The following is a 26,321-nucleotide window of genomic DNA, read 5'->3' as shown; positions in this document are numbered from 1 at the left end:
TTTTTTATATTCAAGAAAGGAAAGATCAAAACCACCATCAGTAGAATGTGTTTTCGTAGATACATTTTGACTATAAGCATTTCAAGCTTCATCTAGTAAATTTTACGTTACGATGTGTAATTCAATTTTGTACTTTTCTTGTGTATAGGAATGTTCGCCGTTTACTAGCTTTTATATGAAGTGATCAGCCATGTTACGAAGACGAAGATCGCCTTCCAGTAGAATGCGAATGCTGATCAATTTTCAACGCATCAAGCCGAAGCCTGTTAAGCTGTTATACATTGTTGATACTGACGCTGGAATTATCTCCACAGAAATGCCATTAGATGTTTATCTAACTTGCTAATTAAAAGGGTAAGTTTTCTTTTTCATCGTATTTTGTGACTTGTGATTTTATTCAAGAAAGGAAAGATCAAAACCATTGCCTATTATCAATAGAATGTGTTTTCGTAGATGAATTTTGACTAAGCTTTTCAAGCTTCATGTAGTAAGTTTTCCCTTACGGTGTGTAGCTGTAATTCAATTCTGTACTTTTGTTGTGTAGGTGTTCGCCGTTTACTAGCTTTCATATGAAGTGATGTTACGAAGACGAAGACTCACCTTCCAGTAGAGCGAATGCTGATCAATTTGTACGTAGAGTAATTCAACACATCAAGCCAAAGTTACAGGTACATACCTACCTTATTTTGCTAATTTAACACGAAGCTGCGTAGATAGATATACTGTGAATTTTATTGGATAATTTACGAGTTGGAGTTACATACGTAGTATTACGTACCATACCGTTTGCAGAACGATGAACTTATGTTCATCATTTTTTAGTTTGAAAATTCGTTTTAGATACCATACGTGTCATCGATGTCTTTCGGTGATTTTATCTAGGTACAGGGTGGCCAGAAATATCGGGTACCCCTAAAAAAGTTTTCTAACTAAATACTTGGGTTGGTCACAGTGAATGATAATAATGATAACACATGATTGGTTGTTGGACTGGAGAGATAACATTCCACCAATCATATGCATCTATTTCACGTTGCCAATGCCAACCTATATTTTTAATGAAAAACTTTCTTAGGGGTACCCGATATTTCTGGCCACCCTGTACTTGTTGATTCGTGAACCTGGTTTGATTTTTTTTTTTAATTTCGCTTTATCTGGTGAATTGGTTTCCTATTCATAATGGAAGTAAAATTACGATGTATAACTCGAGTTTCTTTTTTGTTTATAGGAGCGTTGCTCGATACAAGAAGGCCAAGTTTTTGAAAGCTTTTTGAAATGAACTTATGAAGATTATAATTTCTTTAGGTAAGTACTAAATACATAGCTACATATCTTATTTTAGTAAATTTAACACATAAATTCGTACGCATTTATTTTTATAATTTACGAGTACATAGTAAGTTAGCGTTACCTATACGGTTCGTAGTATAAACCTAAGTAGTGCATCATTTCCTAGTTTCGAAATTCGGCGTTACCTACTTTGGTCCACAGTGATAACGAGTTTGTAATAGCTTGCAACACCGCAACGTTGTGTTGCTCCTCGACTACCAACACACATCATCTTGAAAATTCCCTTTTTTTTCTCTCCGTTTTTCCTTCGTTGTGGAACGTCTGCAGTGCGGCCACATGTCAATATAATTTCTCTCTCTCTGTCTCTTTATATTTATTCAGAATGATGCTTCTTGTTTGGGTAGTCGAGGGTAGTATGTATTTTTTTTTTTACGATTTTACGTTCAATTGTTTCCACTCTCTATCTAATACCCATTCACCTTGGTTTCTTAGATAGCTCACAAAGTAGCCCTATTGTATTGTGATAGTCAGGATCAGAATGCCAGCGTACCTGTTTTAGGGTTGGTATTTACGTATTTGTACATACTCGCGAATGAATCCACATAATTCTACCACTTAGGTAAATGGGTACAATTATTTTGAAAAGGTTGAACACTTCTGAGATGGTACTTTCCATAAGAAGAGGGTCGAAATTGTCAGAAAAGTGATGAAAAAGCAAAAAAGAAAAAAACTTTGATTCAAGTTTTGCATATGATTTTTCATTTTCTCTTCCTTTTACCAACAATAGGTACCAACATAAAACTCGAAATCGCATTATAACTACATAATATTTCAGGGGAAAATGCATTGAACAAAACTTGTAGACCTCAAAATTTCGTATTAATCAACGTTAACGCCACCATAGGTACTTCATTTTTTATTGAGTTCATACTCCATTTGTTCCATTTCAAAATGATTTCACAAATCACAAACAATCCTACCTAAAAAAAAAAATGAACAAAACCAAAACTGAAGAGAATCTCATCTTACTGATCTTACAAGGGAACCACTCGAGGTGTCCGCCTCCGATTTGGACGGGACCGCGATTTTTGGGAAAAGCATGTTCTAAAACCCCAAAATCCAAATTTTCAGCTGCCCAAGTTCATTCTTCGATTTTTGGCGAATTTTTGAAAATCCAAATTGACTATTTTGGTGATTTATGCTTTTTTTTAAAAAGTACGTACTTGATCAGTAAAAATGTTCAAAATAAGTCCTAAAACTGATATTAACCCCCCCAAATCCAAATTTCGCCATTTCCAGCCATTCTGGAGGCTCCAGCGCGATTTTTCAATTTCTCCAGAATTTTCAATTTGCTCCAGAAGGCGTGAATATGAAGTTGGGCAGCTAAAAATCGGGTTGTGTGTTATACTTACTCGAACTGTTTAGCGAATTTATTCACATTTGAGCCGATTCTGGAGGGGACACCTCAAGAGTGGGTTTTTGACAAGCTATTTTCATAAGCATAATAATTAATAAAAATATCCAAAAATTAAAGAGGGGCCCAAGAAAGGCTGGAAATGGCGAAATTTGCTCTCGTGTGGTTAATTAATGACGAAATACAGCAATTCGCGCAAATTTCAAAAATGTTCTCACAAACGAGGAATTTTTGGCTTTTGGATATTTTTATTTTGAAAAAAAGCTGGTCAAAAAACCACTCTTGAGGTGTCCGCTCCAGAATCGGTTCAGATTTGGACAAATTCGTTAAACAGGTCGAGTATAACATACAACTCGATTTTTAGCTGCCCAACTTCGTATTCACGCCTTCTGAAGCAAGTTCAAAATTCTGGAGAAATTGAAAAGTCGCGCTGGATCCTCCAGAATAGCTGGAAATGGCGAAATTTGCCCTCGCGGGGTTAGTTCATGACAAAATACTGCGATTCGCGCAAATTTCAAAAATTTCCTTGTAAACGGTAAAATTTTGATTTTTTTGGATTTCTTATTATGAAAAAAAGCTGGTCAAAAAACCACTCTTGAGGTGCCCTCCCAAAATCGACTCAAATGTGGATAAACTCGTTAAACAGATCGAGTATAACACACAACTCGATTTTTAGCTGCCCAACTTCATATTCACGCCTTCTGGAGCAAATTCAAAATTCTGGAGAAATTGAAAAATAGCGCTGGAAGCTCCAGAATGGTTTGAAATGGCGAAATTTGGATTTTGGGGGTTAATATCAGTTTTAGAACTTATTTTGAATATTTCTACTAATCAAGTACCTACATACTTTTAAAAAAAAGCATAAATCACCAAAATAGTCAATTTTGGATTTTCAAAAATTCGCTCAAAATCGAAAAATGAACTTGGGCAGCTGAAAATTTGGATTTGGAGGTTTTAGAACATGCTCTTTCCTAAAATCGCGGTCCCGTTCAAATCGGAGGCGAACACCTCAAGAGGTTCCCTTGTTAGATACCGCAATGTGCCTACATGGGAAATTAAAGATTCGTTCGATAAATGATTTTAAAACTCACTAAAAAGCTAAAAAATTCTCCAAAAATTCATTTGCGATTTTTTACCTAAAATTGCTTGGAAGTTGTTTCAGGGCCTGAAAAAATGATCCAGATTTTTCACGAAAATAGTATGTACCAACAAAATTATTAAACTGAAGAACATGATGATCGGCTTAAAATTAGGTATTTGGAAGTTGATTCAGAATTTGAATTCTGACTTCGTATGGGAAGGGGGAAGAGAGGAGATGTGGGGGTCCTCAAAAGGGATCAAATTGAAAAACTCTGGTTGAACTTAATGAAAACATGAATATTATTTATCATTTGATATAAGTAGGTACTTACATCGTAAGATTCACTTGATTGGTTTCATTGCGCATTTTATTTCCATTAAGTTTTTGAATGAAATTCTAAAATGCGATTGTAATATGAGAACATGGTTGAAGGGAAGGTCGGTTTTAAGCATAGGTCGAGCTTAATTTTTCAAGCTTACTATTTTATTGAGCGCCACAGAAAAGTGAGACTAATTCTCCAAAGCATTAAGCAAGATTTCAAAAATTTTAAAAAAAGTCAAAGCTTTTTTATCAATTTTTACGCGTAGTATTCAAACGGAGAGTTTTTAACAATTTTTGAAAAAACTAGGGCTTTTTGGAAATTTTTGCAAAAAAAAAACACGACAATTTTCAGTACCTAGATACCTAATTTTTTAAGCAACCTTCAGGGTGAAAAAGCAAAATTTCTTAGCAATTTGGAAAATAACAAGAATTTTGGGAAATGTCTGACAAAAAGTAAGTTTGCAATTTTTGCCAAGAAAGTGAAACTTTTTCGTGAAAGAAAAAGTGACATTCTTGGGAAAATGTTGACGAAATATAATTTTGTGATTTGTGATTTTCAATTGGGTATGATTTCCACTTTTCTCTTCATGTTCTTACGATGCAAATTTTTATTTTCTGAAGTTTGATTTCTTCCTTCCCATTCTTTCTCTCAATGACTCAAACATCCATTCTCTTAAATTTTCAAATTAGTAAAAAACTATATTTATATAGAAAAAAGAAAAAACGATGATTTTTTAGCCTTTTTTCTCAATTTATCGGTCTGAATAATTAGTAGAAAACGAAGCATCTTTGTCACAAAAATGAACAGAAACAAAACTCTGCCATCGAGACAGCAATTTAAAAAAATACCTGTGCCAAGAAAAGCACCACACATGCTTTAAAAAAAAAAAATCGTGCCAAAAATAGAACCAAAACCAATGTGTAAACATTGAATTTTTTTTAAACAGTTGATGCAGTTTTTGCCATGAGTAGTCTATGCAGAGTCGATTGTATTCGTCTATGAGTAAGTAGAGCATAAAATGTTGTCAATTTTACATCCAAAAAGCTCAACCACCTATGGGTCATTCGAAAATGATTTTTCTCGACCACTAAAACTGTTCGTCTTAGATTTGAACTAAACCACAATTTTTTGAATATGGCTTGAAACCCCCATACGTATTAGGGAGAAACTCGTCTGTTTTCAGCTGTTTCGTAAAATTTATCCTCAAATTTACGAATTTTGATTTTTTTCAAAATTCTCTTTTTTGCTCTATATAGGTTACCTTAAATTGAAAAAATGATAATGACACCAGTAGTTGTTCAGAATGTCCAGTACTAGTGTAAAACAAGGGGTTTCAACGATCCATTCGCTTAAAATAGATCAAAAAATAATTTTGAGAAATTCAAAATTTGCCAATTTTGGACAAAATTTAGCAAATAAATACACAAGTGATATGTTTTATTCCTAATTTGAGACCACTGAACTCGAATTTGGGGTTTATTCCAGTCCAAATTTAACCCTAGTAGCCCCATTACGAAGTTCATCCCAAAATCCAACCCCCTCACCCTAAAACAGATTTTTTGGAAAAAATAGTGTGTACACGGGTCACTAGTGTACTGATACATCCGTCCATCAAATTTCAGCTTCTTCCAAATATTACAACCCAAGAAAGTGGATTTTTTCAACAATTTCACTAAAGTTTCAGTTCGCGAAGCAAAGCCTAGTGCAACGCATCCACTATACCTAGATATTTCTTGCTTACGCAAAAAACTGACAAAAAACGGTTTTTTGGAGGAATTTTGGGCTCAAATTATCAGAGCAGGATGAAATTTGGTTCAAAGACGTACCCAGTGATTATTGATGCACCATGTGTACAGTTTTTTTCTAAAAAATCAATTTTAGGGGGAGGGGGGTGGATTTTGAGAGGAACCTCGTAATGGGAGTGCTGGGTTTATATTTCGGGAGGAATAGACCTCAAATTCGAATTCAGCGGTCTCAAATTAGGTACAATACTCGTCACTAGTGTATTTATTCGATAAATTTTTCCCAAAACTGACAAATTTTGATTTTTCCAAAATCCTGTTTTGCTCTATTTTAAGGAAAAGGATCGATTAATCGTAAAAATGATAATGACAAAAGTTGATCAGCAAGTCGATTACTAGTGGAATACGTGGGTTTCGAGTGTTAATTTTCTATTTTCATTTACCTACCCAACTTGGTAGGAAGTAGGTAGACAAAGGTAGGAAATTAACACCCGAAACTCACGTATTCCACTAGTAATCGACTTGCTGATCAACTTTTGTCATTATCATTTTTACGATTAATCGATCCTTTTCCTTAAAATAGAGCAAAACAGGATTTTGAAAAAATTGATGGGCAAAATTCCCGAATCATTTCAAAAGTAGGTAGGTAATTAATACTTGAAACCCCATGTATTCCACTAATACTTGACATTCTGAACAACTTTTTTGTCATCTATCATTTTTTCGATCAAAAGAAACCCTTGTAGGTCTAGAGCAGAAAAAATAATTTTAAAAAAATCAAAATTTGTAAATTTGGACCAAATTTTACGAAACAGCTGAAAAGAGATGAGTTTTTTCCTAATTTGCGGTCACTGAACTCGAATTTCGATTCCTTCACTATGCTAAATCAATCCAGCGCCCCTAATCCCTATCATAAAATTAACCCTAAATTACCCCTCTTCCACTGAAAACGATTTTTTTGGGAAAACCTGTACACAGGCGCAACAATAGTTTTTGAGTCTGTTTATGTACCAAAATTTCAGCTGGTTTTGAAGATTTTGAGCCCCAAATACATCCAAAAAAGAAGTTTACCAATAGTTTTTCGCGTAAACAAGAAGGTATCCAGGTACCTACAGTGTATTAGTTGTACTGGGCTTCGATTTGCGATCTAAAAAATGATCTTGAAACTGTTTTTAAAAAATCAATTTCTGGAAACTTCATGATAAGGGTCCTTAACCTCAAGTTCGAATTCAGCAGCCTTGAATTTGAGGAATTCTTGTTACTTTTCAATTTTTTGTGGTATATATTTCGCCCAAAATACAGTATCTACTTTTAATTAACTTGAACTTAATGAACTTTGAAGTTGATAAGCAAAGTTCATCAATGTTATAAAATACCTGCCTGTCTAATCTATTCAAATTAATTTCCTCCTGTAAAAATTAGGTGGGTAGGTACTCTTGAAATTCTGTTCAGTGTTTCATACCTACTCCTACAAATAAGTATTTCAGTAGGCTACATGTGTATTTGGCGCCAAATAGATTTATTTATTTAGCGCGAAACAGCACAAATGGTTACAATAGGAGAATGTTCTCCGTATTTCACCATTAAAACGAGACACTCATCAGCTGGGTACTTTACTGCTTAGGTAGAGGGTGTAAGGGATGGTTAAGGGATGAATGAAGTTGCATACCAATACTAATACTCATCGACCTTGTAAATAATATCGTTGTGTAGTGAACATAAAGCGAACTGAATAAGATGCAAGATCGATGCCAATACTGCAATGCATTACGTGCACTATATAAAAAATAAAAAAAAAAAACATTCTCTTGGGTCCTGTGGATATTTCAATAATGAAGAGAGAGAACAATAACATGAAACAGAATAGGAAGGAATACCTGCTTCACCAGTGCGTGTCAAGCCACCCTCTCAAAACAAAAAACCAGTTTAATGTATAAGGGATTTTTAAAAATATAACCAGAGAGCACAAACTGGCTGAAAACCTTTCGAAGGGAATTTATTCCCTCCTCGTAGCTGGATGGTTGGCTGCCTTTCGTTTGTCTCTACTGCGTAGTGCTACTTTCACAATATCGTAAATACAAAGGTCAATCAACAAATAAGTTTCCCTTGTTCAGAAAATTGGGAAGGGAAATACGTAGGAACTTGAAATTTTCAGGGAATCTTGATACAACCTTTGAGCACCACTCTGTAAAATTTTATTCAGATCCGTTCAGTTGTTCGTTTATAATGAGAGTTTGAAGATGTGGTAGATGTTTTATAGCGGGTCCGAGTTGAAACATAAATTGATTTCATGATGGAGATTATGCCAAATTTGCGAGGCATAGTGATGCACTCAACCCGGTTTTTGGTTACTATTGTGTTAAGGAACTTGTTTACATCATTCTTACACAAATTCTGACAATTCTTTTGACATGCAGCAACACGAACAGCAAAATTTTGTTTGTGATGCAGCACATTAAAATTTTGCGGTACTGAAAATGACTTTCAAAGTTTAATAATGTTTTTTAGGCAGTCAAATATGAAGCATCATGCTCACATATGATGTTTTTGATACTGATATTAAGATTATTGTGTATAACTTCATCAATTTTGGCTGCTGAGTTCGTTTTTGAAACACTAGTTGTGCAACCTACCTTGCGATCACTTATCACACTCGTGCGCTCCCACTGGATTTTCGGCACCACTCATATATTGTTCAAATTAGGACAATTTTTTCTTCATGGAGGATCAGTAGGCATCTGTAAAAATCCATTGACGTATTTTTTTCGAAATTAAAAATTTTTTTACTCCTCATTGAGCCACTTGAACCTCGGACACGCTATAAAACTCCAATCACATCTTCAAACTCTCATTATAAACGAACTACTGAACGGATCCGAATAAAATTTTGCAGAGTGGTGCTCAAAGGTTGTATCAAGATTCCCTGAAAATTTCAAGTTCCTACGTATTTCCCTTCCTTATTTTCTGAACAAGAGAAACTTACTTGTTGATTGACCTTTGTAATACTGTGGACCAAAGTAGGTAGTGCCCGAAATTCGTATCGCGTGTTATCAGTTTCCTTCGGTGATGGTAGTTGATTCGTAATCCTGGTAGGCTATTTTTATTATTTTTGGAAGTTTAATTTGAATAATAATTCCAATTCCACATTCCATATTTTGGTCCTTATTTTTTTGTAAGTTGTACTCGTGGGTTAAAAACATTGTTTTCGTACTTATTCAAATTTCTTTTTGATTTTTTTTCTTCGGAAATTTGTGCATTCCTTTTTTGTAATTTGGGCTCACGTTTTTGAGTAAATTTTTGTTCATTCGTCGATGATTGCATGATGAAGGAAAGAGCAGTAGTTTTTCTTCAGCACGAAAGTATACTTTCGTGCTGAAGAAAAAACTACTAATGCAAGAAATAAGTATACTTATTTCTTGCATTGATTTCGTTCAAATGTGGTTCATTCTCAAAATGACCTTGACTTGGACATTTTTATTATTTTGTTGATTCTCAGGTTTGATCAGTTTCATGATAAATGTTCCTCGATTATTTTTAAAGAATTTTTTGCTAATTTTTGGTGTGTTTGAAGAATTTTTATCAAAAATGTTTTTCAACTATTTTTTTTGTGAATTTTAAACATAAAATTGGGTCATATGATCTGTGTAAATGGGTTAATATTTCGCGAGGAATTCAAATTCATCAACTTGGAGACTTTTCGAGCATTTTTGAAGAATTTGGAGCCAAGATTGGGTGTGATTTTTGGAGTTTTTGATGAATTTGTGTCGTGCGACCCATCTAAATGCGTTGAAATTTCGCGAGAAATTGATATATTTCGACGAAAATTTGTTTTCATAATTTCGGCGGTAATTTAGAATTTGACTTTTGATCAGTTGAGAATTTTTTTGCAGTGATTTCGAATTGAATTTTTTTTCGTGATGAATTCAAATTGATTTTTTTACACGAGGAATGAATGTTTTCGTGTTGATTTCAAATCACTTTTCAAGAATTGAATTCTAGTGATAATAATAATTCATTTTTCTTTTTAGTGATCATGATCACGAATGAATTTTTTCTTAGGTAGTGATTTTCTATCCACGCATTTCTCGTTGATTTTTATAATGATGGTGCATTTTTTGCAGACGGCGATTTGAAACTGATTTTTTTACATTCGCGATTTATTTTTCGAATTACAATTTTTTATAGCGGGTATTTCTGTGTGAACTTATCCTATGCCGAGACGATTTCGAATAGATTTTTTTGCGAAGCTTTGAACAGCTGAATTCAGAGATGATTTTAGAGTTCATTTTTGGTCTAGTGTAGAATTCTACTGCACAGTTGTACTCGTATTAGATGAATTTTTTCATTTTGATTTCAAATGAATTTTTTGGTGGCGATTTTCACTCCATGATGTTGTTCTTTTTTCCCGAGGGGAGGGAGGGTGTGTGTGTGTGTTCATTTTTAATGAATTTTTTTCATCATTTTGAACGATTTTTTAATGTTGATTTGTTAAATTGGGTCAAGGCTACGTAGTACGTACATGTTGCAGCTGAGTGGTTTTTATTTTAAGGGCCTTAAAAATTTAAAAATCGGATTGGGCGGATATGCAAATTTATTTTTGAGTATTTAATATGTATTTTCTGATAATAACTTGAAGTAATTGATTAAAAAATGTATTATTGAGAATTTTTATTCGACCAAAGGTAGTGTTATTGTTATTGCATTTCACTTCATTAATATTGTTTCGTGTGAACCTATTTTCTCTGGCGTTAGCATGATTTGTTTTGCTCATTAGATTTTTAAAGGGAAAATGGCATCATTTTACTGTTGTATCTATTAGTTAGCAAAGCTAACAATCAGGTGTGCCGAACCGGGGGGGGGGGTGTGTTATAGCTTCACCCTCTCGAGGACGAAAATTTGGGAAATTTTGAAAAAAATCGAGTGATAAATTGTGCAAGCAGGAAAAATTAAAGAATTATTGCCAAAAACCGTGGGGTTTTACTTCTATTTTTTGGGTCCAACCCTTCAAAGTTCAATGTCCCTTTGGGCTCCAAAAAAAGGTAAAAATTAATTTTGAAAATTGTGAAAAGTCGTGTGATATATCGAATGGTATGTTTTCGAGGTAGTTGAGTACGAATATGAACTTATTTTTTGGATCCAACCCCTCAATTTCCCTTTGTGCCGTGAAAAGGGGCCAAAATTTGAAAAATTGTGAAAAGTCGTGTGACATATCAAATGGTATGTTTTCGAGGACATTGAACCCGATTATGAACTTTTTTTCTGCTTACGATCCCTCAAAACCGCATTACGCCCCCCTAAGTAGGATAAAATTTTGAAAAGTTACCAAAAATCGTGTAATATATGGACTCATTTTCATTATCTCACTCTTTTTACTCGTTCCATTTCCCACCGATGAATCATTATAGATGTTGAATATTTTTAAACACCGATTTTTTTTTTTTACATGAAATATTGTTGCATTAAATAGTGGTTTTAGTTATTCATAATTCTAATCAACTTGTGTTGATTTTTTTGTTTTAGGAGGCGAAGACAGATCCTGATTCAAGAATGGAATTCGGGTGCAGTGCCTGGGTTGGTGAAAATTGAACGTTTCAAATTGCACGTGAAAAATTGAACGTGAGAAATTGCACGTATACAATTGAACGTGTGTGATAATTGCACGCATGTGAAAATAGAACGTTTACAGCGTTCAATTATTACGTTCAACTATCTGTATTGTTCTGAAAAGGCTAAAAATGAAGTTCAGCCCCTATAATTTTGGTCAGTGCACATTGAGCACCCTCTCGACCGTTTCAGGGAGTTGTCGTGAAATTCCATGAAATCGATTTCAAAAGTAAATTTTTTATCTGCTCATAAATTCCAGAAAAAATGAAAAAAATTCAAGTAATACTATAAATTTAACATGCGGTCGATTTCAGAAGGTTTCAACCCGTTCAGGAGCCGGTAGCCATATTTTGAACGTTCAAAAGTTAATTTAGACGGTTTATATGGAACTTTGTGAAAATCTGAAATTTCCAAAATACAACCGGAGGTTCCAGTTCCAGTTCCAGAACGCCATGAAACCGTCTCCAATTGACTCAGCATATTGAAGTAAATTTTAGCTTTCCACCTTCTTTGAGTAACATTTTGCGAAAATTTCAACTTTCAAAAATCCGCTGAAGGCTCCAAAACTGCTCAGAACGTTTCGAAACTGTATTTTGGGTTGGTGAAAATCTCACATTAAATCATTTTCAGACGTTAAATTTGCAGACGTTCTATTTTCACATGCGTGCAATTATCACACACGTTCAATTGTATACGTGCAATTTCGCACGTGCAATTTTCTTACGTGCAATTTCATACGTGCAATTTGCCGGTCCCCGCAGTGCCTACCTACGAACAACCAGCTCCAGAATATTACCTATCCAGCTTCGAACCTGTAACACCTTGTGTATGTAATTTTTGTTAACTCGATATCTTTCACATCCCTCCCCACCCCGCCTGTCGATTTTAAATTTTACACGATCAGCTTTTGACGGATGAATAACTAGCGTGTGGCGATTTTATTCAGAGAAGAACCAGAACATTATTATTCTTTGAGACGCACTTTTATGTATACATATCTTTGTATATGTACAATGGTCGCAATACTTACAGCGCAAAATAATTATTTAAAAAGTACTCAGACTTACCAGCTCACGGTGAATGATATTTTGACGTGCAATTTTTATCACGTACGAATTTTTTGAATGGTCATATAAATGCTCTCACTGACCTATACTTACCTACTTTTGAACGGAGCACCTGAGCATGATAATTTTAGCTGCCACAATTTTTCCTGGTTGAAGAACAGTATTTTTCGCATACAAATTTGTAAATATGATTGTGCCCCTACCTGCTATTTGGCGATTGAAATGATTCTATTGGAAAAGCTCTAGGTTATTTCCTGTAAAGATGGAATAGTTCTATATTGAGAACTTGCTCGAACGTTTGCTGCTGTGTTTATGTAGGACTTACCTATTTCGAGTGGTGATATTCAACGTTTTATTCGCGACGAACTCTTGCTTTTTTCAATTGATGGATGAATATCGTCGACGACGTATTGGAATAATTTTTCGAAGCTCAACGTATATGATACGAATAGTTTTACGCTTAATTTTAGCACTTTAAAGGCGCAATACTGACTCACGATAACATTCGCAGTACCACAACTTTTTTTCTTATTCGAAAACGACGATTTTCTGATTCCCCCCCCCCTCATCACTATTTTGGCATTCGAAGGTTATTTTTCAATTTCGAGCGGTAAAATTTCATCTTCTACTTATTTTAGACAGTGGTATGTAATTATTTGAGAGGTATTCGCGACCAAAGACTACGAATTGATCGCAAATATCATACGAGCCGGTCGTTGCAGATGGTGGCGATTATCTCGTGTGTAAAGTTCTAGATTAGGGAAGTATACGCATACGCCATTTTGGTTCGACACAACGGATGTAAACAACATTAGAACGTATGTACGCATACAATCTTACGTGTAAAAAATGCAATTTTTTCGATTGTTCGCGGGTTCGGGTGAATTTTTAAGTAGTTTCCAGCTAAAGACAATGAAATTTCCTATCGATTGATGTTAAATTTTTGTTATTTCGCGCAAAATTGACGATTTTCTGAATACTTATATTATCCGATTTTTTCATACTATATGTGTCAACTTTAAACTAAAAATACTCGAAATCTTCAGTGAACACACAGGTATTTTAATATAGCAAAATGTTCGTAATTTCTTCGTCTTTAAAATGAGTGTTTATCGAAAGCTCTACATGCAACCGTTCAAAAGTTGTAGAAGTTTAAAGTTGCGAAAACAATGCAAAAACCAACCGCGGATGGTAAGTATTGAACTTTGAATTAGAATTACTCAAAATTTTCAACGAACACATAGGTATATTAATACAGCAAAACGTTCGTTATTTTATCCTTTTTAAAATGGGTCTTTACCGAAAGCTCTACCTTCTACCGTTCAAAAATTCTTGAAGATCAAAGTTGCGGAAAGTGTTCAAATTGTGTTATCACTGTTATCAGTCACTTAGTGTTGATTGTAGAACATTTTCCGCAACTTTGATCTTCAAGAATTTTTGAACGGTAGAAGGTAGAGCTTTCGGTAAAGACCCATTTTAAAAAGGATAAAATAACGAACGTTTTGCTGTATTAATATACCTATGTGTTCGTTGAAAATTTTGAGTAATTCTAATTCAAAGTTCAATACTTACCATCCGCGGTTGGTTTTTGCATTGTTTTCGCAACTTTAAACTTCTACAATTTTTGAACGGTTGCATGTAGAGCTTTCGATAAACACTCATTTTAAAGACGAAGAAATTACGAACATTTTGCTATATTAAAATACCTGTGTGTTCACTGAAGATTTCGAGTATTTTTAGTTTAAAGTTGACACATATAGTATGAAAAAATCGGATAATATAAGTATTCAGAAAATCGTCAATTTTGCGCGAAATAACAAAAATTTAACATCAATCGATAGGAAATTTCATTGTCTTTAGCTGGAAACTACTTAAAAATTCACCCGAACCCGCGAACAATCGAAAAAATTGCATTTTTTACACGTAAGATTGTATGCGTACATACGTTCTAATGTTGTTTACATCCGTTGTGTCGAACCAAAATGGCGTATGCGTATACTTCCCTAATCTAGAACTTTACTCGTGTGATATTTGGAGCGTTCGTGGAGGTTCTCTCCTTGAATCGTTGGTCTGAAAAAATAACCTCTCGATGATCGGTTACCTCATTCTCCTTGTGTAGTTTTTGTAAAAGTCGTATTATTCGAAGAGTATTCGCAAATTGACGACTGCGATTGGCGTGAATTTCATTGCGAACCAATTCCCAGGTCGGTGAATTGGTTAGCGTGACTTTTGCATCGCAGAGAGGCATTGTCGGTTTCGAAAAAATAACTAGTTCGGTAAATTGCGGCTCCCTTTGGGCTCTTTTTTCTTCAGTTTTGGGTTAATCAAGGTCGTATCATTTGAGGAGTATTCGAGCTTTACGATTGCAATGTGTGCTCGAATGTCATTCGAACTTGTCCCTGCGGGTGATCGGTTTATATGACGTTTGTTGTGGCATTTTGTAGAAACGGTTTATCGTTGGTTTGGAAATATGACTCTTCGGTGATTGGCTTTCTCCCTGTGTTCTCTCTCTCCCTCCCCCCTGGGTTCCCTTGGCTCATAAAATGATGTATTTTTTAAGGGAATTGAAGTAGGGATTGATGCTAAGAGCATTCCTATGAAAGTTTGATGAGTTAGGTGATGCTTTTCTCTAAGTAGTTTTTTTCTGAGTAGAGTAGGGATATAGAAGATTTTTTTAAAAAAGGGATCTTTCTTCATAAAGACGATTAGGGTGAATAATACGAGTATTATCAGGGATGCTATTTTAGGATAGGTATGCAACAGTTCTTCATTTCGAACAATTACTTTTGGCTGTAGTTTTTCAAGACTTTGATAAAATCAGTAATGTGATGTATTTTTTTTTTTTTTTTTTTTTTGAAAATTGGATAGGTTACTCGATGATTTTGGATCAAAATTGGAAAAATGTTGGGTGGTTAATGTTTTAAAAATAAAAAGGTGTTGTTTCACTTTCTTCTGAAGTAATTGCCAATGTACGTATTCGGCTATCTTCAAAATTCATTGTATAAGTTGAGCGCCGATGTTGGTATCTGGTCAACCTGGAGACCTCACAACATCGGAAGAGACCCGGAGGGTTTTGCGATGCCTACTGCGATCGTCCCCGGCATCCGGGATACCAAGGCGGCATGGTAGGGTCGCATTAAACGAAGGGTACATAGGGATGGTAGATTTTACACGTTTAACTAGATATCTAACATTGTTCGAATCGCAGGTCGAAAGGTCTTTTCATCGTCGGTGGCGTTCTTTGGTACCTCGTGTACGACTTTTTCCTTCAAAAACACACTCGACGTGTGATTTTTTGGAGCGAACGAGTCGTATACGAGTTATCCGAGACGTCGTTGGGCGATTTGTGGTGCGTGAAAGTGCGTGTGTCGAAGCTGTAGGGTCTGTCCCAGGCGATAGCGAGTCCGTGAACACGGAACAGTTTGGTTAGCATGCTAAATTAGTCGCAACTGTAGGCCGAAGGGCTGAACGTTGTGCAAAGTCTTTCGTGTCTGGAAGCTGGCATCTGCTACGCCGTGTAGGAGGCGTGTGAAGTGTGCGCGAAGTTGGCGAAGGCTTCAAAATAGGCATATGGGGTAAGATTCGAGACAAGTCCGCAAGAACGGTACACTTGGTACATAGGGGGCTTGCTCGGCGCCTCAATATTGGTACGGGCCAGAGGTTGGTGCGTACGGACCTCCGAGTCGACAGAGCTCGGACTGCCCTTGTAGCCGTCCTAGGCGAGGTTAGGGTAGAAATCCGTGCGCCGTCTACTTGCTTACTGCTTCCCGGCGGTACACGTGTCGACCGGGGTTTTTACAGGATCGGCTTATCAAAGAGGATGTAGGCTGGCGCCTTTCAGGCGGTCTGTTATCACTTTGTACGAGTGTAACTTTTATTCCTACGCTGACATCAGCGTGTTGTAAATTTTACCCTCGTACGAAGTTATAACTGACCTGTCTGCGGGGTCAGCTATGTACCTTGCCTTGAGGATAAGTTCAGCCTATCTCGCAGTGTTGGCGCTTTGGTCGAATGTCCGTGATGGTGGGTTTACACCGCAGTCGACAACAGTGTTTCAGAAACAAATTCATGTTTACAACCAAGTTTCAGTTTTTCATTTACACCAAATGTTTCGAAACCTGTGTTTACAACGTGTTGTAAACAATGTTTCAGGTCGCCGAAATTTCCGGCGACTTGAAACAATGTTTAGAAACATTTGTGGTTAAGGGTATTGGTATGAAAGATGAACAGTAATTTAAGTGTGTTTTCCTTATATTTGTTATTGTGAGGTGTATTATTTTTCATTAAAAAGCTGAAAAATCATGTCAGGAATGCTTCTATTGCTACTTTTCTACTAAATACAGCAGCAATATCATTTTTTTGCAATGGTTACTGATAAGCATATAACGAACAAACAAAACACAATTTTTGATATATAAGTACCAGAAAGAGGTGAGTGAACAGACGGCATTGCATAGGATTTAAATTAGAAAGTAAAAATATTCAATATGAAGAGAATTAATTAATCAGAAAATCATGAAAAGAAATGCTGATAAAAATGTTGCTGTTTTAAAATTTGGTGTAAATCAATCATGTTTCAAACATTGTTTCCCAAACATTTTGTTTTCCAACTTTGTTTTCGAAACATTGTTGTCGACTGCGATGTAAACCCACCATGAAGTCATGAAACATTCAACAGCACTGCCCGTGTCGAGTGTTAGGGAATTTTGAGATACTGTTCCGGAGAGTTGGGCCCGACAAAGGGTTCGATTCGCTGGACTGTTGAGAGTGCGCGAAGAGCGAGTGTCGATCTGGGTTTTTATGCTTTGTTAGAATCTAGTTAAACGTGTAAGGTCTTTCCGTCATCGTATTGGCAGAGAATATGTATTCAAAAATTGGTATATTAAAATGATTAGCATCGAACTTTCTATAGGAATGTGTTTTCGTTATCATTGGTCGGATGGGAGATGACTGGGTTAGTTGGATTTTGGTACTGTGTAAGGAGTCAGGCTACAGGTGAGTCGTTATTATGTTAAGTATTAGTTAGTTTGCACGAGTCGATTCAGGTGAGTCGTTATTTAATTACTTATTAATTAAGATTAGTTTATTTGCGACAAATTTGAGATATGAGACAAGTGACGAGCTAATTTGTCGAGCATTCACGCTATCTTACGATGAAATTTGTCGAGAAATTGAAAATTAGGATACTCCCCCCTCTGGTCCCTTTACTTTTTATGCATAAATCTTGTCGATGTAGTATCATTTCTGTTTGTGTATTATATCACATGTTATCGTTATTCGTGTATTTTTGTAATGACCAATCATGGTTTTTCACTGTCGAGCGGCCGGCAGTGTTTTTTATTCCAGATTGGTCAACGTGTTGTAGAATTAAGTTTGTATTGATTTCTTTGCCGTTAAAAAATTGAAACGATTTTCGTTTTGTGTTGTTTTATTTTATTTCATTTTGTGTTTCAAAACTTGACGAATTCGTAGAATAGACGAACAACGGCTATTTTTCATTGACCTCTCTCTCAATAGCCCATTTCTGGGGGGTTTGCCAAAATAATATCAAATTTGTACTCGGGCGCCTCTGAAACACTATTTTGATATTGCGCAATGTGATATTCAGGCCTATTTTTGATTTTTGAACCTCCCCCTCTGAAGCCCTTTTTAGAGTTTCCTTCAAAATGATAGAAATTCGTGTTTGGGAGAATCAAAAACGAATATTTTGATATGTCACGTGATATTCAGGGCAATTTTGGAATTTGAATCTCCTTTCTGGTAGCTTCTTTTAGGGTTTACTCCGAAATGACATCAAATTCGTACTTGGGAGCCTCGGAAACATACAGTGTGATTTGCCACTTAAAATTTGGGTCAATTTTTGAGTTTTGGATCTCTCTTTCAGAAGTCCATTTTGAGGCTAACGCCAAAATTATATCAAATTCGTACTCGGAAGCTTCAAAACCATACATTTTCATGTGATATTTGAACTTTGGGGTAATTTTTGAGTTTTAAACCTCCCCTTCTAAAGCCCAATTTGGGGGTTTTGCTAAAATTGTATCAAATTCGTGTTCAGGAACGTCAAAAACATCTATTGCGATAAGTCTGGAGATATTCAGCCCAATTTGGGAATTTTGAACCTCCTTCGATACCCTACACATCATTCAAAAGCTCGTTTTCTAAATTTGGACCCTCCCTTTTACAGACATTTTTTGATTTTAGCGCCGAAATAACATCAAATTCGCACCGAGCAGGTCCAAAAACATATAATTTGATACTCCTACACAACATTAGAGCATTTGGACTCTTCTTTCTGAAGCTGTTTTTGATTTCAGCCCCGAAATGATACGAAATGATGATCCAAAAAAAAAAAAATGTATTTCGAAACCCCCCACGCAACATTGAAGCTCATTTTCTAAATTTGGACCCTCCCTCTTGAAGCCCTTTTTTGATTTTAGCGTCGAAATAATACGAAATTCGTACTCAGGAGGTCCGAAAACATTAATTTTGATACCTCACACGATGATTGAGCTCGGTTCAAAATTTGGACCCCCCCCTTGAAGTTCCATTTAGGTTATGCGCTGAAATAATATCAAATTCGGCATTAGGAAGTCCAAATACATACATTTTGGTACCTGACACAGCATTCAAGTTCGTTTTTCAAATTTGGACCCTCCTCCTTGAAGCCCTTTTCAATTTAGCGCCGAAATAATATCGAATTCGTACTCAGGAGGTCCAAAAACATACACATTGATACCTCATACAACATTCAAGTTCATTTTTCAAATTAGCGCCTCGATAAAATATCGTAATTACCTCAAATTCGAAATTAGCGTCCTCAAATTAGCATAAGACTTCGTTGAAATGCAAAAATAACATCAAAATCGTAATCAGCGACCTCGAATTAGTAAGTATACATTGATTTTTTAATAAAACACGCGAATTTAATAAATTGCGGGCGAAAAATTATTCATGCCCCTGCAAAAAATCACGATAGGCAACCCATTCAACCGTCTAATAAAAATTTAAAAAAAAAAAATCATTTGACAGACACACAGCGCCACCTATCGGAATTAAATAGAATCTTCGTTCTGTTTTCAAAAAATCGAGGTTTGAAAAGTGAGAAAATGAGAGCTAGATATGCGCGTGGCGCTATCTATCGGAATATTACGGAACTACTTCAAAGAGAACATCGAAAACCGCATTTCATCGCTCGAATTTGACGTAGTTCCGTAATATTCCGAGAGATAGCGCCACGCGCATATCTAGCTCTCATTTCACCACTTTTCAAACCTCGATTTTTTTAAAAACAGAATGAAAGTTCCGTTTTATTTCGATAGATGGCGCTGCGTGTCCGTTTAAAATTCGAACTACTCGTCGCGGCCAAAATAGTTGCCTATCGTGATTTCTGCAGGGGTATAATCTTTCCAATTATTGATTTTTTTTTCGTTTTATTAGTTTCTAATGATTTATGAAGCGAAATTGACCGAACGAAAGGTCAATATGGTGATTTCTTGGCGCAGAAAATTCGCTGGAATGTTTAATTTCGAAATAAAACGCATATTTCTCGAAAAAATCACCGTAATAAATTCTTGTTTTCAAATTCTTCAAAAATTTTGCGTCGTAAGATAGGTTTTTGAATCTGTAGAATCCATTTTTGAACTTCGTTCGTTTCAAAAACTCTTCTATTTCAAGATAACAGAATTTTTAAAAACCGCAATCGCAATTTTTTTAGCAAAAAAGAATGGAAACTGCTGGAATAAGGTTCTCGATTAAAAAAGAAAATTCAAAAAAAAAAAAAATTGACACGATTTGTAAAATTTCCTTATATTTTGATCATATCTATTCTTTAGTTAAATTAAAATAATTAGAACGTAAAATACATAAAACGATAAATAAATAAATACAAAATACATTTTAAAATCCGGTATCGCCGAATAAAAAATACCGTATTGTTACGATACGTTCTACAGTTTTACAAAGATTCACATACCTACTCGATACGTCGTAGTACATAAATAATGAAAAAGAAAAAGAAAAAGAAAAAAATTTAAAATGAAAATGTAATCACAGTTATGAAAAAAATCTAGCAGCAATCTTGCTTGATATAATCTGGTATCAGAAATTACGCGATGCCGATATCCAGACCTTTTCGATGAGTATGATGGGTAGGACTTGGGCAGATCGAAGATACCCCTTTTTTTAGTTACTCGCCGCGCCGCGTCGTGTTCTCCAATGTGCGAAAGAAAAACGCACAACAACTGCTAATCTTTTGTTACAAATACTTGAGCATATTATTATTAATAATTATAAGGCCCGTATTGCGAACCATGGTAGTAAGGACCAGCTGGATATGCTGTAGCTGTCGTTGGGTAACCTGCATAAGTATACGGTTGTTTCTGCGGATAAACTGTAATAAAACACAAACGAAGCGTTAAAAAAAGAACATAATAATAAAACAACGATTAACGCTTTGGAAAAAAAATATAAAATAAACAATTATCGCGCTATTTCGCGATAAAGCACAACTTGGGTCGACCTGTTTGCTCTTGACTCGAGTTATACTTAATCAATAATAATAATTATGTACATTGTCAAAAAGTGAATTGGTGAATAATTTTTCAAAAAAAAAAATATTAGTATTAGTTTTCCAGTTTTTTTGTTGATTATTTTTATAAAAATAAAAAAAAAATTCCTCAGTGATTATTTTATTTTATTTTCTAAGTCACAAATTTGGGTTCAAAAAATGCCTGGATCAGATTTCATCAGATCTAATGACTGATGAGATCTCTTTGAATCAATCTGATCAGATCTGAACACTTGCACAGAGCTAATCTGATAAAAATTCCAATCTGATTTAATCATGTCAGATCTTGTAGTGGATCTAGGAAAGATTCTGATCTGATCTAAATTCAATCAGGCCTCTCTGTTGAATCTGATCGGATCCGAACAGTTGTAATCCGATCATTAAAACTCTGATTCAAGTAGATCTGGTCAAATCAAATTAAATCCGGAAAATATTTTGATCTCAGATTTCCCCTTTTGGCTTTAATAGGATTTGAATACAATGATGGGATATCGAAATTATATTTTGCCTCAAATTTGACTTGAAAAGTGCAAAATTTACCACTTTTTCTTCTTTTTTCAAAATTAAAATATTACCAAAAAATACCCTAATAAAAACACATTTTTTATATATTTTTTTTCAAGACTAACGAAATAATTCAATTTAAGTAAGTACCTATTAAATTGAAAAAAACCAACACACACACACAAACAAATTTTAAAAAAATAAAATAAAATAAAAACAGAAAAAATTACAATATTAATTTTATCATTTTGGTACAAGAAAACGACTCCAGTCAATAGGTCAAAAAGCTATATTTATTCTTTTTTTTTTTTTTTTTTTTTTTTTTAAGAAGGTAAAAAGAAATGAAAATGGTTTAAAATTTAAAACAAAATAAATCAAAAAAAATTACAATATTGTTTTTATAATTTTGGTACAAGAATGAAGAAAATGACACAACAAGTCAATAGGTCAAAAAGCTATATTTATTCTTTTTTTTTTTTTTTTTTTTTAAGAAGGTAAAAAGAAATGAAAATGGTTTAAAATTTAAAACAAAATAAATCAAAAAAAAATTACAATATTGTTTTTATAATTTTGGTACAAGAATGAAGAAAATGACACAACAAGTCAATAGGTCAAAAAGCTATATTTATTCTTTTTTTTTTTTTTTTTTTTTTAAGAAGGTAAAAAGAAATGAAAATGGTTTAAAATTTAAAACAAAATAAATCAAAAAAAATTACAATATTGTTTTTATAATTTTGGTACAAGAATGAAGAAAATGACACAACAAGTCAATAGGTCAAAAAGCTATATTTATTCTTTTTTTTTTTTTTTTTTTTTAAGAAGGTAAAAAGAAATGAAAATGGTTTAAAATTTAAAACAAAATAAATCAAAAAAAAATTACAATATTGTTTTTATAATTTTGGTACAAGAATGAAGAAAATGACACAACAAGTCAATAGGTCAAAAAGCTATATTTATTCTTTTTTTTTTTTTTTTTTTTTTAAGAAGGTAAAAAGAAATGAAAATGGTTTAAAATTTAAAACAAAATAAATCAAAAAAAATTACAATATTGTTTTTATAATTTTGGTACAAGAATGAAGAAAATGACACAACAAGTCAATAGGTCAAAAAGCTATATTTAAATGGTCTAAAGTTTAAAACAAAAAAAAAATCAGAAAAAATTATAATTTTGGTACAAGAAAATGACTCAAGTCAATAGGTCAAAAGGCTATTATTTATTTATTTATTATTATTTTTTATAAAGGTAAAAATATAAAATGAATAAGAAATTACATTTTTTTCAAACAAAAAAAGGAGCAAAAAACCAAGACTGCTGCTTTCAAAAAAATTTTCCACGAAGAAACAACTTGAAATTTTAGAAAAAAAAGAATAAAAAAATAATCACGCAAAATCTTGAAATTTTCTCAGAGTTTTTCATTTTTTTTGGTCTATTATAAAATTTTTTACATTTCTCCTTTTTTTTTTTTTTTTTTTTTTTTTGTAAATCTTTAAACTCTTAATATTGTTTCCTATTTTCAATTTATTCCCACGAGTACTTGGGAAACTTCCCACGATACCCCATCATTGCCTGACATGTTTGAACACTTGAACAGATCTAATCTGATCAAAATTTTGATCTAATCAAATTAAATTCTGGAAATGTTCCGATCATCTGATCAAACGTTCCCCAATTTTGAAATGAAAACAGAACAAAATCCCTTCACGTTTCGCTGACTTTCAACTTTTTTTAGGCTGGACAAGGACAAAGCATTTAAATCATCTGGATTCAAATTTCGAGCTCTTCAAATACTTCAATCTTGGAAAATTTCCAAAAATCTGACACCGATACTACGAGTACCTCCTCTTAAATAGCCGAAAGCTCGGAAAGTCTTCCGATAAATGACATGGGCTTTTTAGAACTTTCAATTCATAAACTTGATCAAGCAATTTTCTCAAAATACCATCGATGAAAATCATCGTACAAAAACTTAAACGAATGTATTCTTCACACATGAAAATGGCATACCATACCTGGCATTAAATACTGCATATTAACAGCTTCTTCTCTTTCTCGTTCACCTCGCAGGCAAATAGCAGCACCAGAAAATAATATAGCCGAAGTTAAACTCAAACCGACTCCGGTCCATGCCAAATAGAAAGACCAATCGTAATGTATCTTCGAAAACTCCTTCAAAAGCTGTAAAATGAAAAAAGAAAAAAGCAGTTAAGAATAATGCATAGGTCGAAACACAATACATAATATAAGTAATGGGTAAGTATACGAATACATTCCACCAGGGGTCATCAACCGTTAATGGTAATAATATCACAAATCACCTAAAATTATACCCTTGCTAAATGCGCCATTTATATACGACGTGTTTGCCCATAAAAAATAACCTTCTCTTGGTACGTGTAAAATACACAACAACGCGAACCCGTTAGATTATATTAGTACGATCGAGAGAAGTACATCGTACATCGCATAGGAGGTAGGCATACGTATATATTGTATTATAGTAGATCTTCTCTCGTTTCTACACAGATACTTACGTACCTAGACCTACACAGAGATACGTCATACTACATCGAATGCGAAGATTGCCAACAACACTCCATAGTATAATAGATCGAAGCATATCATCGAAATTATCAATTGCAAAAATATTATATTGGTGCACGAAGAATCGAAGACGAAGGTAATAGGTCTAGGTAAGTAATAGGTATTCGATATACCTTCGCTCGGAATATTATCCTGAGCAAGTAGGCGTGAAATACGATAAGTTCGCTGAAACTCGTCGTATTTTTTTTCCATAGTCGATATTTTACTACAATTTCGTAAATTGAAAAGAAATCAATTTTATCAAAATTGAGCACGAGAATGGATTACCGGAAGCGATCATCCAAATTCTGAGCATTTAGAGACCGATAAGGTTAATATTAGGGTAATTTTTTATAGTCCGTTATCTGAAGATTTTTTTCCTAAAAAATAACTAAGTACCTGATTTACCAAAAAAAACCCTCTCAACTTCGTTGATACAAATCCTTCCCCTCTCCCTAAAAAAATGAGAGATCTAACAAGGGTGCTTTTAATTTCAATTCTGTAATTGTAAAATTTTTATCTGTGTCTATCACAAATTGGCTTAATTTTGGTCAATACACATTCGATCTTTGGGCAAGGAGAATTCAACGTTTCAAAATTCTAAACAAATAAATAGGTAATGAAAATTCAAGATTTGTTCAATTTTTTTTTATTTTTAGTTCTACAAGCCACTCTTATGGCTGATCTTAAGAATCAGGTGATCAAGATAACCCAAAACTTTCAGAAAAGTCGACCAAGTACTTGTTATGGTTGAATTTATCATACAACTGAAACGCATGAGAGCCGTTAATCTCTAATTTTGACCAAAATATTGACTTACCGGATTCCATTCTTGATAAAATTCTTCGCCGATCCTTCGTTCTTTTTCGTAATATTCGACTCCGTGCCAGAATCCCATCGCTCCTGCGCTTAGCAAACCTAAAAATATGAAAAACATTAATTAAATTAGGATTCGATCCAACAAGTTGACATTTTTTCATTACCAAATCAACAACAAAATTTTTTAAAAAAGTAGTAAAAGATGGAGACAATACAGGGTGTCCAACAAAACTCTCAGACAAAAAATCATGACCTTTTTATGACGTATTTTTCATATTTTAACCGCATGAAATACCCCCTCCCACCAAAAAAAAATTTAATAATTTCAAATGCCAGAACATTTTTATCCAAATTCCTTCTTGAGAATTCTGGAGAAAAAATAACAAGTGTTCGTCAAGTCGCCCAAAAATTTACACTCTTTGACAATTTTGGCAAAAGTAGTGGTTTTTTGGGCAATCTTGGCAAGAACAGGACTGTTAAACAATTTTACCAAAAATGGACACTTTTTGACCGTTTTGACAAAAATGGACACTTCTTGACTTTTTTTTTGCCAAAAATGGACACTTTTTGATACTTTTGACAAAAATGGACACTTTTTAATATTTTTGACAAAAATGAACACTTTTGACACTTTTAACAAAAAATGGACTCTTTTTGACAATTTTAACAATAAAAGGAACTTTTTGACACTTTGGACAAAAAATGGACTCTTTGACAATTTTAACAAAAATAGACACTTTTTGGCACTTTTAACAATAATTGACTCTTTTTGACAATTTTGAAAAAATAGCCACTTTTTGACACTTTTAACAAAAAAAGTCACTTTTTGACACTTTTGACAAAAAATGGACTCTTTTTGACAATTTTGACAAAAATGGACACTTCTTGACTTTTTTTTTGCCAAAAATGGACACTTTTTGATACTTTTGACAAAAATGGACACTTTTTAATATTTTTGACAAAAATGAACACTTTTGACACTTTTAACAAAAAATGGACTCTTTTTGACAATTTTAACAATAAAAGGAACTTTTTGACACTTTGGACGAAAAATGGACTCTTTGACAATTTTAACAAAAATAGACACTTTTTGGCACTTTTAACAATAATTGACTCTTTTTGACAATTTTGAAAAAATAGCCACTTTTTGACACTTTTAACAAAAAAAGGCACTTTTTGACACTTTTGACAAAAAATGGACTCTTTTTGACAATTTTGACAAAAATGGACACTTTTTGATACTTTTGACAAAAATGGACACTTTTTAATATTTTTGACAAAAATGAACACTTTTGACACTTTTAACAAAAAAAGGAACTTTTTGACACTTT

The 26,321-nt window shown here is 33.9% G+C and overlaps 2 protein-coding genes across 7 annotated transcripts in view; one reads left to right on the top strand and one right to left on the bottom strand.

Annotated features, from left to right (window-relative positions):
• The window catches only part of LOC135839255 (ranBP2-like and GRIP domain-containing protein 4), a 35,971-nt gene extending 18,032 nt beyond the window's left edge, over positions 1-17,939 (top strand). For 3 of the 6 annotated variants that reach the window (XM_065355193.1, XM_065355197.1, XM_065355198.1), the window contains 4 exons: positions 149-354; positions 545-668; positions 1,229-1,305; positions 11,370-17,939. The gene's annotated coding sequence lies outside the window, so the exon portion shown is untranslated. The remainder of the gene's footprint in view (positions 1-148; positions 355-544; positions 669-1,228; positions 1,306-11,369) is intronic. The other 3 variants (XM_065355194.1, XM_065355195.1, XM_065355196.1) reach the window with 3 other exon arrangements.
• A 2,371-nt stretch (positions 17,940-20,310) lies between these two features.
• LOC135841624 (uncharacterized) overlaps positions 20,311-26,321 on the bottom strand; it is a 68,179-nt gene continuing 62,168 nt past the window's right edge. The window contains exons 5-7 of the mRNA XM_065358665.1: positions 24,992-25,089; positions 23,601-23,766; positions 20,311-20,909 (exon numbers count right to left, since the gene is read on the bottom strand). Coding sequence (XP_065214737.1) covers positions 20,800-20,909; positions 23,601-23,766; positions 24,992-25,089 — 374 coding nt within the window. The 3' untranslated portion in view covers positions 20,311-20,799. The remainder of the gene's footprint in view (positions 20,910-23,600; positions 23,767-24,991; positions 25,090-26,321) is intronic.

Source organism: Planococcus citri, chromosome 3, assembly GCF_950023065.1.
Source record: "Planococcus citri chromosome 3, ihPlaCitr1.1, whole genome shotgun sequence".
In the NCBI taxonomy this organism is placed as follows: Eukaryota; Metazoa; Arthropoda; class Insecta; order Hemiptera; family Pseudococcidae; genus Planococcus; species Planococcus citri.
This window is presented reverse-complemented; position numbering and strand designations above follow the sequence as displayed.